The 14,226-nt window shown below is 48.5% G+C and overlaps 1 protein-coding gene across 1 annotated transcript in view; it reads right to left on the reverse strand.

Annotated features, from left to right (window-relative positions):
• The window catches only part of CSMD2 (CUB and Sushi multiple domains 2), a 293,220-nt gene that overhangs the window by 103,826 nt on the left and 175,168 nt on the right, over positions 1 to 14,226 (reverse strand). Inside the window, exons 14-19 of the mRNA XM_054223614.1 lie at positions 12,663 to 12,989; positions 10,234 to 10,428; positions 7,572 to 7,710; positions 6,682 to 6,869; positions 6,103 to 6,291; positions 5,744 to 5,860 (exon numbers count right to left, since the gene is read on the reverse strand). Of these exons, the coding sequence (XP_054079589.1) occupies positions 5,744 to 5,860; positions 6,103 to 6,291; positions 6,682 to 6,869; positions 7,572 to 7,710; positions 10,234 to 10,428; positions 12,663 to 12,989 (1,155 nt within the window). The remainder of the gene's footprint in view (positions 1 to 5,743; positions 5,861 to 6,102; positions 6,292 to 6,681; positions 6,870 to 7,571; positions 7,711 to 10,233; positions 10,429 to 12,662; positions 12,990 to 14,226) is intronic.

A 14,226-nucleotide genomic window follows, 5' to 3' on the forward strand; every position in this document is an offset into this window, starting at 1 on the left:
ATGTTTACGTTAGAAATGAAATAGATGAAAAAAGTAAAGTCAGGGTATGGCGGTACAAGGCCCAGAACTGAGAACAGCAGTTGAGATCTTCGATTGCTGTGCCTTTGTAACACAGGAACAGAGACAACAGGCTCGCTCGGGGGACGAGCGGCAGCAGAAAGGACCGAGCCTGGCAGCTTAGAGGAGTATTTTATTTTAGAAGTGTTGACCTTTAGATGTCTAGCAAGAACAGCAAAAGCTGTAGCTGTGAGGACTTGAAAACAACAAAACCAAGTTATGTTCTGGAAGGAATTCACACTTAGAAAAACAGGACTTAAGCCAAGCATCAAGGTCAGAGAGGCTTTTCCAGAACAAAAAGTCTGCCAGCAGTGGGGCTGCAGGGACTTCCTACTCCTTCCTGGGACGGGACTGAGCGCTGGGCCCCAGGGGCCGGAGGACAACGGGAGCGATGACGCGTGGACAGACCCGGGTTTCCTCAGCCCCATGGGGCTCATCAGCCCTTCGTGGGCATCTCCCCGCAGGGCATGTCCTGCGGCCACGCTCCCTCCCAGCAGCGCCCCAGCACCGTGCCCCAGGGCCGGCACAGCCCTGTCCTGCTGCTGTCCCTTCCCTGCTTGTCACCCGCTCCCGGGACCTGCCGTCACTTCCCAGGAACGCGGTGGGAAGAGCACGTGTGGCTGTTGCGGGTTTTGGCAGGGCACACGGAGTCGGGGGGGTTAGCCCAGGTATTACCAGCCGTAACAGAGCTTGGAAGCGAAGAGAATCCCACGCTTTTATCCACGTTACACTGACAAAAATAAAACCCACAACAGATGCAGCTACAGGAAGAACAGACAAACACAGGAAAACTATTTTGTCTCTTCTTCCAAATTCAATTTCAACAATTTGAAACATTTCGGTGAGAAGGCTGTGACCTTGCCGCATTTGTAAATGAACAAGAAAGGAGTAATGGGTTACCTAAAGTATCCTTCACACCTACAGACGCAAAATAGTAAGCACTTCAGGCTTTTGCAAAAGCCTCCAGCTAGGTGATTTTTCACGCTGGAATTCAAACGCAATTAGAAACACTTTCTCTGGAAAATAGTCCCATCTTTGAAAAACAAAAAATGGCAGCGCCAGCTTTCAGAGAGAGCAAAGCAAGGCAGGATGCTCTATCAGAAACCCTGTCGCATTACCGTCACCCGGAGCTAGCAAGCTAAAGCCATGCCTAGCGATAGAAAAAGCCTCTTTGCATTTGTATGGCTTCTTTCATCCAAAGACCTTCGCAGCAGCGAGGGGGAGGCTCCCGAGCCCCCGCGCAGGCTGCACCGGGCTTGGCGCTCCCCATAACCCCGTGGAACTCGAGAGGGCCATTTGCAGAGCAACAGAGCCCCCCACGCCAACGCCAGTGCTGTCTTCATCTGGTCTCCGTTAGTCCCGGTGAGACCCCTACCTCCTCGCACCCGTCAGGAGCGCCCCGTGGCACGACCACGTTATTGCATTTAAGCCCAGGATTAATAACAGGAGAGCGCCAGCCTGGGGAGACCCAGGGGCTGTCTCGCTCTGCATCCCGTCTCCGCATCCCATCTCCACCAAAGTGCAGCATCAGCTGCTTCCAAAGCAAGCATGAGAAGTCTATAAATAAGGATCAGAGGAATAATATCTTACTCCCCATTCCCCAGTAATTTCTGGATATCAGGATGAGACCAACCTAGAGACTGATTAAAGCTCTGGAGCATGACATTTAATATCCATCCCAACGGGTTTTTGTCAGCATCACATTGTAACTCTGAATATTCCATTTATTCCTATGTCTATCCGATTTCTTTTTGAAGGTTTACTGGTCACATGCAAGCAGTTTCCTTCCAAGAAATGAAGGATAGAGAGGGTGGTAACCAGTACAGGGCCTTTCCCATGGAAATGGTTGCATCGGGAAGGAGCAGGGCTCACAGGAGACCTCAACTGCCCTGTTCCCTCCCCGTCCTGGTCCCTGCCACGCCGTGCCTTGCCCCTTGCTAACCTCCAGTGGCCGAGGCAGTGTGTGACCCACTGCTTAGTGATGACCAAAAGGCGTCTCCACTGACAATTCCTTTCTTATATCCAGGTAAATATTAGATGGAGCCTGGCAGAAAATTTTTAGTTCCACTGTTGCCCCCCCCAGAACTCCACGAAGGTAAGAAGCATCTAACAGCTTCCAAGTGTTTATTATTCTTACCAGCAGCATAGTCAATTGAAAATAGATACGACCTGCTTTGGCCTGAAAACTTGGTGAGATGCAGTGAATACAAAATGTCTTAAGTTTTCCCTCTTCATCAACTGACAGTAAATTTATACCTTCGCCTTTACAAAACCCAATCTGAGAAACAGAAATAACATCACTCCATCAAAATCAACACACCACCAGAGCAACACAAGCATAATTCGGTCCCCAGAACCGGGAGGACAGCCCCTGATTCCACCTCTTTTGCCATAACAACCCCAATCACGGGGCACAAGCCTCCCCTGCAGCAGAGCCAGGGAAGGGCTGGGTAACTGTAGCCACAAGGGCTAATTACAAACTCATTTTAAAGGATTTGTGACTCTGATTAAACCTTTGCTCTGGTCTGAAATTTACTGTGGCACAAAATGTCTCTGCAAATGCAGGTTTTTTCCTTCCATTCTCTGTAAAAGAAACAACAAAACAAATTATAGGGAAAAGAAATCACTTTGAAGTTCTCAGATTAAAAATAATAGTCTCTCTTTAAACCTTTAAATACCTTTAAAATTAAGCTGCTTTTAAACCCAAATTGTACAGCTCATGAGTCCATAAAGTAAATCAGTGTCTGCGGTCGCATAAAAATAACTACTGTAACAACCAACTTGTTTCAATTAGGGGACTCGTGTGCTGGCCACGTGTGAGATGTTCATAAAGATCTGGGAGCGAATAACTTGAGACCGGCTTTTATGATGCAGATCGTCCCCGCTCGGGCGCTGCCTTGGCAGGGAAGAGTTTTGTGGAGAAGGAGGCACAAGCCCTGAACTCTATTCTGTTTTATTTTATGGGAACTGAAAGACTTCGCAGGCCTGGGACAGCGGCCGTGCTGCAAGCCCAAGCAGTGAGGTGTTAGTGGAAGTGGATGCGGGAAACTTAGAGAAAGAAAAATGAGGTATACAGCCAACATTTAAGTCATGTAATTAGATCCCCTGCTTGTTAATCCTGCTCGTGGCAGAACTGCTAAAGCTTCTGGGTTTAACAAGCACCAGGTTTACCCAGCGACCACTGATTCACCCCGTGGCCTCCAAGGACAGGGAGCTGAAAGACAAGGACAAAGCACAGCGAGGAGACTCTGCGCTGCGCGCGCTGCCGAGGGACTCAGCCGAGAACAGGGTTTGGTTACACCTTTTTTTAAAGACTGTTCTGTTCTCCAAGAACTAAATTCATTCCGTTTCAGCGGCTACTGCTCTGACTCAGGATCACTCTGTTCCACTGCTCTTTACTGAAGAACGAGAAGAAACGTTGTGGGAATGCTGAAGAGAGCTGGGAGAAGGCTGTTGCAATGCGTTACACCGCAGTTTAACACAGCGACAGCCGGGAAAGTAGATCACCAAGGAAGACAGAATATTGTTGCAAGAGAAGGGATGTGTACGTACGTGTGTGTTTCCGTACGCACGCTCCCGCCAACGCAGCCCAGCACCTAAACACATTTCAACATCTTCCAGAGAACATCGGAGAAGAGGAGATCTTTCCTTGTTTGTCTCCTCTTTCATTGCACTGGTAAACGAACAACTGGCCTGACCTGCAGGGACAAGGCAGGAGAGGTTTCCCTGACATGTAACATGGCTACACGCCAGCTTGTCATAGCCGGACAACGTCCTCCATCCATCCTCTCCTCTCGCCCTGACCTCTAACTGCATTTGGAGATTTCCTGCACCCAAGTAGCCGCCTGGATGAACCTCTCCTAGCCCAGAAAGCTCCACAAACACAAGAAGGGTGACTCTGCCTGGAGACAAAGCACTGCCCCCGGCAGCCGCTGCCCTGCAGAAGGGCACCAGATCCCACCATCTCCTGCAGTTCATCTCTAAGGAGCTCCTGGAGAACAACCTCGAAGGAAGGATGCCAGCAGTGGGTAAGGGGAGAAAATAAAATATCAAACGGAACACAATATGAACGCGCTCCTTTTCAATGAAGTAGGAGATTCCAACACCAAACACTCAACTTCTCTTCTCAGAACCTTACCTTCACCTTTCCAGCACAACCTGACAGGTAAGGAGAGCTGGAGCTCTGTCAGAGGCCTGTGAATTTTCACCACAACTTGCTGCATTTACAGAACAGCTCGCCGTTTGATTCTCTAATATTCATTACCTGCAGCTAAGGCCAGAATTTCTGAAAAAGCCGACGGGGTTCAGAGCACTAAAGCCAGGACCAGCTTTTCAGAGAGTTCAACATCCAGCTTCTCTTTAGTGTGACAAACAGAGTCTGGTTCAAGGTGGTCACATCCAGGGCTGAATTCTTTGGATGATCCAGAACTGCATCACCCTGAACCGCTGTAAGGGAAGTGCTGGTTCCCGCACTAACAAATTGGCCACAGCAGGATCTTTTACGGGACAGGGGACAAAAAGCCCTCAGCCGCACGTAGCCATGGCATACCTCCACTAGCTGAAAACGCACCCTGTTTTTTCGAGCCTCGCTTAGCTTGCTCAGAAGGCTTTCTTCTGATAAAAGCACACAGGCCATCAGAGCTGCACTTTCTCATATAAAAGAGTGTCAGTTTGCTGCATTGTGCTTAGCTTAGCTACAGGATAACGCAGCGTCTCATCGGAGAGCTGAAGCCAAGGCAGAGTGGATTAATGAAGAGTGGATTGCTGCTACTCAACAGAATACTTTTCACAGCGTGTGATGGTTCCCTTAATGCACTGTGCTGTTCATTGACAAGTTTATTTGCTGTAATACAAATGGTATTTGCAAAATTGGCTGATGATAGCTCCCGTCGTGCTGGTATCCGGTACGATGAGACAGTAATATAGAAGTGCATAAAGTTACATAAAGGGTTTATACCCTTTGTGCTTACCCCAGGCAGATACTGACTGGATCAGGAGAAATTACCTCCTGCCCTTGTACATAAAACTTGCTCTCTAATCGTCAATGATACATTTTCTTGAAATTTCCCTTCAAGACAAAAGATTAGCCTGTGCTGCACAGGAGATTGGACTAAATAGATCTGCACTTTGCCTCTATGCTGGCAATATTCCTCGCTAGTGGGGAAATGAGAGCTGCAAAACTAGGACAGAGCTGGGAACTGAGAGCCTGAGCTCTGCCCCATGTCTGGAAAGGATTTACTACAGGCTTCCATTTCTCCATCTGTAAAATGTTATATATATAGCGATCCAGCACTGCAACGGAAAATAAAGCTGAAAGTACTAACGAGTGCTGTCAGCGTAGTGGTGTCGGCGGCAGCTCGCCCTTCCTCCATGGGGCATTACTACCAATACCAGGGATCCAAATACCAGCTAATGCGCCAGAGGATGCTGCCACAAAGCTCTGAAACCAAAGATAACACCCGGCACAGGCTGTCAGATCTGTGGGCTTCATATGGGACCATATTTCCCTCTTAATCCTCTCCACCTCCTTTCCTCCAGAAACCTCTGCATCTTGTCCAGAGACAACATCTGGGCGGTGGCAAGAACGGCAACTGGCCATGGGTACCCATCACCACCAACAGCACTTGTCTCCCACTGACCACCGTCCTCCAGTCCATCTCTAAAACCTAAGCCAAAGGCTTCTCACCTTTTCCATGTGATGTTTCTATTGTCCACGTGCAATTCAAGTTATTGGGATAAAAATCAGGGAAGCCTGGGGATAAGATGGTACCACTGGAACCACGAATGTAACCCCCACATAGAGCTGCAAAAAAAAAAAAAAAAAAAAAAAAGAAAAAGAAAGAATTAAAGGATTCAAAATCCGTCATCAGCTGGAAGAACAGCAGTTCTTCTGAATGTCAAAACAAAGCCCACCCCATTAAAATCAAACAAAATACACAGATCAAATGTCACTGTGAACCTCACAATTGCTGCTTCGCTTTTGCAGTAGACGTGCCCATGAAGTGGTTGCCATCTCCTGCAGATGGTACCTCCTGCACTCCTTACCCTCGCAGCTGGGCAGTGGCCGGCTCCACTGGAAGTTGGGCTCACACTCCAGGGCTTCGCTGTCACTCAGGGTGTAGCCTGAATCGCAGCTGAACGTCACCAGTGCTCCCACGTAGAAATCATTCCCATGGCGCTGGCCATTCACTGGGATTCCCGGATCCAAGCAGTGGTCAGACTGGAGCTTCACAGCTGTGGCAAACAAACCCACTCGTGTCAGAGCCCTCAGTGGCTACAGAGCTCCTGCAAGGGGCAGCGATTAGCCCGAGGGAAAGTCCAACTCCTCCTCTGAGCTCAAAGTCCTACTCATTATCCCCAAAGCAAGAGGATGAAACGGACAGAGGAACTCAACTCTGCCTCCTAAAATCAGTAATATTCTGTAGATGCTGAAATAAAAAAACCTCTCAACACCCAGGACGGCTGAAAAGCAGAAACCGCTACTTCCCTTGCAGTAGCTCCGCATTCTCCAATCACCGTAACAGTGCTCACTGCCTGGCGCGGGGAGAACGAGTCCAATGGGCCTCTGATTGAGTCCATTGTGCTGCTGGAGAGCACGTAATTACATGAATAACTTGTACTTACTTTCATATCGGATCTGAAAGCCTATGTCAGAGTGGCTTTTGTCAGTGGTGAAGAGGAGGTAGAGGTAGTTGCTGGTGCTGATGAGGAACTGGGGCACCTGGGTCCCATCATAGACACCTATCAACGGGGAGGAATAGGACCGGCCATCTCGCACTTCCAGGGTGTCATAATTCACCTCTGTCTTAAATCTGAAAGGCACACAAGAATACATCTGTGGAAAAACAGCACGGCTAATTTTTCTTTCTTGCAGTCCTGAATGTGCTGTAACGCCCAGGAGGCCGCGCAGGCCACGGCCAATACGTGGGGCGGTTCCTACTGCCCGACCTTCGGCGGGCTGAGCATCTCACTGAGAACACGTCATTCCCCTCCCACGCATTTTGGTTTCTTTCTGGTCCATCGCCTGCGGACACTCAGCACTCTTAGCAGCAACAAGCGTCTTACGCTACACGAACAACCCCCTCGCAGACATACGGACCCTCCATAGCCCTCCTCAAACATGGACATCCAGGGCAAGCCAGGAGACTTGGCACTCCCGACTTGGCCAGATCCTCATGGCTGCTTCTCCCCGGCAGGCTGAGCACAGGGGAGCTCAGCCTCCAAAACCGCGTCCTACCTGTATCTAAAACAGCACTGCCAATTAGCCGGAGTTAGTCAAAAGAAGAAGGGAAAAATCACCATTTTCCACCTTTTCTTCCTTGAACGTTAAGTGAATTTTAATGTCTTGCCAGGAGTTAATAAAAAAAATAAAGAGACCTCGCTGCCAAACACAACGCTGAGCAGCTCGTTCCCTGTTCCTCTGGGGGTGGCTGCAGCTGAACACTGCTGGAACCACCAAAAAAAACCCCCCAAAAAGGCAAATAGGAAACATTTGGGAAGTCCATGGTGAGCACCTGTCAAAGGTGATCTTGATGGGGTAGCCCGGCTGGGCCTCGATGACCCACGCGCAGCTCAGGGAGTCCTTGTAGAAGCCGGGCCAGCCGGGGGACAGGATGGTTCCGCTGGGCGACGTCAGGTGGCCCCCGCACGGCGCTGGGGACAGGGAGAACGACACAATTCAGGTGAAGAGCATCACAGAAGCCGTGGCAGGATCAGACATACCCCTCCCCGCCAGGCAGTATTGCTCTGCACTGCAATAGCTTTCATGCATTATTGTTTCTCACGTGTTAAAAATAATCAGAACCAAGTTAAATAACAACACTAGCCGGTAAGAAACCACCCTTTTAGCTTAACCTGAAGATGCAGCAGCCTGCTACTGTACCTGCAGGAGCCCACAGCCTGACCTTGTGCACTGGCTCTAAGGGGACAGGGTATAATAATAATTATTAGCTATAAAACCAGAGAAAACTGCAAGGTCAGTTTGCATTTCAGTAGCTGCAGGTGCCAGAAAATCTTTCATATCTGTGGTAATTGACTCATGTCTTTTCTTCCACGAGGGACATCACAAGACTATGGCATTTATTCCACGTTGTGGTCCCTTGTGCCACCATCAGCAGCAGCCGAAGGCATATCACTATCTTTTCTGGAAAAAGGACACTGGATCTGAAGGAGCAGAGGTAGAAAATCCTATAGCCCGAAATAACCGCAACGTATTGTCCTCTAAAAAATCAAATGGGATGGAAAAGTGTGTCTGCTCCTGTGCGTCTGTGTTCCCCCTGCCCTGCACTTCGCAGGATCCATCACCCACATGTTTCTTCAGTCAGGTCACTGGTGCTGGTCACGCGTGTCTTGCGTGGCAGCCTCTGGGAGCTGCCGTGGGCTGACCAAGCCCCTCATCCCATGGGACCCGCGGGCCGAGGGGACCCTGCTCCCCCAGAGCAGCCCCCAGGGCCGGGCGCGCGTCGCACCAGGGCCACCAAGCGTTATGCTGATACCACCTTAAACACGCTGTAAGCCTGGGCCCAAACCCACCGCTGCGGGTCTGAAGGAGGCCAGAGGAAAGTCCATTCATCTCAACCAGATCCAAACCAATTATTTTTGAACAAGAGGCTCCTTTCTGCCCCAAAGCTACATATTTTCCTGTCAGGACTTCTATCCAACTTTCAACTCCTTTTTTTATGTCTCTTTCTTTCCCATTAATTTTTTCAAGCCCTGAACAGTACTTTAGATCTATATACTTCCTCCTTGTTTAAAAAGGCTAATTAAAATGTACACTTAACTGAGTGCATACTGAAGGGTGAGTGAAAGAAATCACCACTGTGATCACAGAGAAAAAAGGACAAGTTAATGGCAGAAGGTTATCAAAGCTTCCAAAGATAAAAGTTGATTAAAAGTGTACTATTTAATGTATACTTCTCTTTTACACTTACAGACATATAAACTTAACGGTTCACGCCTGTGAAAGTAATGGAAACCCTGAATCAAACCTACAGACATTTTATCGTCAGTTGCTTGCAAAAGAGAAATTACACAAGAATATAAAGAAGTCCAGCTTCTTATTACTTAAAAGTTACTCAACACAATTGATCCCTTCCTTCTTTCAATCTGAAAGACAATGGACTAGATTGTGTGGTTTCCACTGCTCATCCACTTGAACAATGCATGACCAATTACTGAAATTATTTCTCAGTATTAGAGTACTATTTCCCAAAAGCACCGTAGCTGTGACTCAGCGTGCTGTAAGTACCGGCGCAGGGCATCACCTCCCTCAGAGCAGAGGGCACAGGAAGACTCTTCTCCTCTAAGGAGCTCTTTCTTCACTTCTCTTTTCCACAGCTGAAGCTTTAAAGGACTACATAAAAGCTTTGAAATCTGTATTAAAGCCTTTAATTCAACCCTTGTCCCTCACTTCTAGGCTGGCTACCATAGCTGTTGTGGCAGAGAGACGTAACCCCAAAATTTCTCTCTCTCAACTGCCAGAGTCCATGTGATGGGAATGATGCTCTGCTCTGACAGAGACATGTCAAAGGGGGTGTGTGTGTACAAATGTTTGCAGCAATGAGTTCACCTTTCACAGTAAAGACCTGTACCTTTTGCTTCTTTCATTATATAAATATTATACATTTCACACGCGTCAAAAATACGGACAGAAAAAGTGTTACCACGTATCTTCCATTCTCTGCTCTTTAATTCCCCTCGTGACAAGAGTAGCAGGGAAGCTTTTAGTCATCAGCAAATCAAAGCCTTTTATTATTGTTATTAGAAAACCACCTGTTGTAACTAGAACTGAGCTCAGAAAAATAATCCCTATCATTCATTTCACAAAAAAAATTAGAAAACAGCGTTTGGTGCTCAGTGATTGTCGGACTGGGACTCCCTCCTCCGCAACCCTCCTGCGCAGACACCACCTTCCGGAGCTGGGAAACGTCCCGGCCGTAACCGAGAGCTGAGGGTTAGAACCGAAATCCAGCAGTCCTTCAGCTCTCAACGACGAACTCCTCTGCCCATATGATGGCAAAACGCCTCCCTCAAAGCCAGCACTGTCTCCTTTCGCCATGGCTTATCTGACCGGGACCTCGATAGACAAAATTATTCTTCTTCTCCCCCAAAAGACCAGGGGATCACTCCCCCTCCAGGGAGCACGTTCAGACTAGTAGGAAAGACGATAAAATTTACCTTCACATCTGAGCACTGCGTTGTTCCAGACCACGTTTCCTTCCTTCAAGATGCAGGTGATGGTTTCTGCGCCGTGGGTCCTAATGAAGCCCTCATCGCAGAGGAAGGACACGGAGCTGCCGAGCTGGAGGCTGTCACCAAATCGCTTTCCGTTCACGGGCACGCCGGGGTCAGGGCACTCGTTATGCCTGAACGCTAAGAGGGAAAGATAAGAGAATAGTGAGTGACGTGTTACTCCCACCTCTTGAAAATAAGTGTGTTAGAGCATAAACTTAGGAATTAAACGATGATTTTATGTCTTTCCTATGGAGACAATAGCACTTGATCTTGCCCCTGGACAGGGGACCTTCCTCACAGCGAAGAGCAAACAGCATGGACTTGGATTTGGCCCACTGCGATCCCAGCAAGGCTACCGTGTTCTGCACGGACGAGTCAGCCTGCGGCAGGAACCACGTCACCCCCTCTTCTCTAAACTGCTGAGACACCCAAGTACGTGCTCCCACCGTCCAAGTTTTCATCTAGGTGAAATCACTTAAATTTTTCTGTTCCCCGTCTCTACTGCAAGTGTTCATTTGCAGACTCAGAGAGGACGAACGAGATTAAAACCATTTGCGTCCAAGCAGTGCTGAGGCACAGGGGCCCAAAAAGAGCCCGTAGAACCAAATGATCTTAGCAATCTTTCACACATGAAACTGCACAAATGCTCAAAATAGAGAAAGATTTTTTTAAATCCCTACTGCAGTGCCTGCGTCTGCACAGAAGGGACGTAAATTAACCGTTAATGAGAAAAACTGAAAGCTTTAAGGCCCTGTGGTTAAAAGTAAGGGTCCTCTCAGCATGTGCTGTGACTGACTGCCACGCCGTCCCCGACCTTGCCTGTCATCATTACTAGGATAAAACAAAGGACACACAGCAATTACCTTCCCAGGTGTTGCAAAGTTGCGTACGGAATTGCACAGACACACAGCTCCGTCTAAAGGCCTGCCCTTTTCCAGCAATTAAAAACTAGGCCAGCCAACCAATCAGAGAGTAAGTCCTAATGCCTTAATTCCCCATTAAGTGCATAATTATGTACTATGTCTTCATATGCTGGGAGGTGGTCTTCAGAGATGAGCAGCGTATGAAAGATTAAAGCCTCCAGATTAATTACACACACATGCTTTCAGTATCTTTAACGCGCTGGGCCAAATTCAGATGAGTTCTAGATTTCCTACAGAGCATCGTTACTCCTATAATATCTCGTTATATACACTGCTACAGGGGAAAACACGGGCTGCATCTGCTCCTTGTGCTCTTGTACCTGTCCCTTGCAGCAACACGCTGTCTCCTCTCTGACACCTGAACGGAAGGAACGGATGGCAAGGTGTTGGAGAAAGCCTCGGGAGCTCCCTTTTGCTGGTTCAAGCAGTCAGGACAGATTAATTCATGCGTAGTTAAGAGTCATTTACAACAATAAAAAATTCAGCTTAAAAATGTCCTCATAGAGGGGACAGCCCCAGCTCCCAACACGGGTATGTCAGGTGTCGGAGATGCACCTGGAGGGCACCACCAGTGCTTCTGGGTGGGATGTCTCCCTGCTTGCAGGATCCAGGACTCGATCCCGGGTATGTGACACCACCACACATGGGCTACTTCATCTGACGAGGCTTCAGCCTGCTGTAGCATGGCAAATGATTTCTTAAGACCCCTGATTATTTATTTTTTTTTTAAAATAGAGGATTTGCAATCATAGCTAGGAATGCTATTAATTCAGCTGTGCCACTAAAGGCTATTATAACAAAGTAATTTATCAGTTCTGCTGAATAGGTTTAATAATGCTCTTTAGAAAATTATAGGACAATATGAGGATAAAATTACCATAGCATTCACTTGAGATTTGAAGACTGGACTTAAGTGAAGCCAAATACATCTGTGGAAGTTTCAACGCTTTATCGTGTAAGACATTGCTATGTGTTTCCCTTTATCTTCAGTGTCTTGCACGCTTTTAGGTGTCAGCCCCCGATGATGGCATTGACTGATGAAGGCAACCATCCCAGACCTAAGAGCTCTTCCTGATCTGCATCGAGCTGCCCACAAAGCCCTGTCTCACCTCACCGAGCAGAAGGGGGACACGGAGGGAACGCAGAAAGCCTGTACCACGGGGCAAGCTGCAGGCTGGTGGGAGAACAGGAACTCTGGCTGCTCCAGGGACAAACTGTTTCTTTCACCACTGACAACACTTAAACTTCGCAGCCAGAAAGACCTTGTGCCATCGGCTCTAAGCTTGAAACCAATCCTCAATTATACAACTGCAAATCTCAAGTAATCCCCCATTTTCAGACCTGCTCTAGATTTGCAATGGTTTTAGTGAGATCAAACTCTTGCCTGTTGGTCTCCAAAAATAATTTAGAGCTTGAAACGACAACCAGAAGGCAGGATCGGGCACTTACTGGTGAAGGTTATGTTGAAGCCTCTCTTCTCCATGGAGTGGTCGGTCTGGAACTCCAGCCTGGCTACGTGACCGCTGCTGGTCAGAGAGGAGGGGATCTGGTTTCCTGAGAAGGTCCCCAGCACCGGCGATTCGGCCGTCCCCCCATCCTTCACGGCTAGGAAATCAAACTGGGGCTCCACATCAAAATCATTGAAAGCCAAATGAATCCGGCTCTCGGGTTTAGCTATAATTAACCAAACACAGTGCAAGCTGCTTCCATATTCTTCAGGGTAATTTGGTGACAGCACAATCCCAGATGGGGTGGTGAAGTTGAAAAAGCAGGAAACTGCAATGAGAAATCACCATCAATCATGCAGCACCGTGCTCCTACAAGCTGCTCTGTCGCGTTCCCCCCCCTTTTATCCCTCAAGCCGGGCGACTCCTGCAAATTCCCACCTGCTTTCCTTCTCAGAGACCATTAAAGAAAGGGAGGGCTCAGTGCTCCATTCACTGCTACGTGTCAGTGATTTATTTGCACGGGGAAGAAGTGGCTTCAGAGAAGTCTCCAGTCCCGTCTGGGTTTGTTTCCAGTTTCCCAGCCCAGCCCTGCCCCCGTTTTCGCCAGCGCGCTCCGTATGCGTGTGCCACGCACAGGGCAGCGCCCGTTTCTTTCCCTGCACAAAGAAGATGTCACTCAGCCAGGCGGGGATTTGGTATTTGGCAGGTGAATTCTCCTGCACATCCCCGAGAGGAAGCCCACACAAGAATCAAATGCGTGACCGCAGCTAGTGCTAAATAAAACCAGCATCAACCAAGCCAGCCTTAACAGCAATAACGTCTCCTGTAGCGGCCACAACTCGGCACAACCTACAAAACCCGAGGTAAGGCATTAACTCCGTTGTTCCCCCACGCAGAGCTCCAGGCTCCTCTGCTGCTATCCGTACCCAAGCTTTTCGGTCTAAACTGCAGATGCACTCCAGTGCGCATTTTTCAGGAGTTGCTTAAAAATCTGCACTTTTAGTTTACCCTTCTGTTTGCTAAATGCAATTTTCGCCCGTGCTCCTCACCGGACGTAACTGCGCTGACTGTAACAGTCCCGCTGCACTTAGACAAGCCCCTCACACCCAGGCCATCCCCAGCCTAATTAAATATTCGTACGACACGGCCATAAATTGTCAACTCCTCGGAGAAGGAGCTGCGTGTCAATTTGCCTTTGTCCCTCTCCTCGGGCAGCTCTTCAGACCTGTGCCAAACGAGCACCGAAAAACGAAGGCTGCCGTTTGGTTTTGGTGGTGACTTTGCTGCACTGGGCAAGGAACAGCTCAGGAACCGTCCCGAGGTGTCCCCGAGCGCCAGGGGCTTGGGACAACTTGGAGGGCCCACGTGAAGGGCAGCTCCCCTTCCCACGACAAATAAATCACTGACTTCTGCTGGGCCAGCACGGGACCGAAGGGAGGCAAACCAGACTGCCATTTCCCACGAAAATAATTAAAACAAGTCTTAAAAAGAAGTTGAGGGGAAGAGTGCATATGAAAACAATCTTCATCTCTCAAGAGTTTCAATATATACTGTATTTCAGCTGA

This window comes from Rissa tridactyla, chromosome 18, assembly GCF_028500815.1.
Source record: "Rissa tridactyla isolate bRisTri1 chromosome 18, bRisTri1.patW.cur.20221130, whole genome shotgun sequence".
Lineage (NCBI taxonomy): Eukaryota > Metazoa > Chordata > Aves > Charadriiformes > Laridae > Rissa > Rissa tridactyla.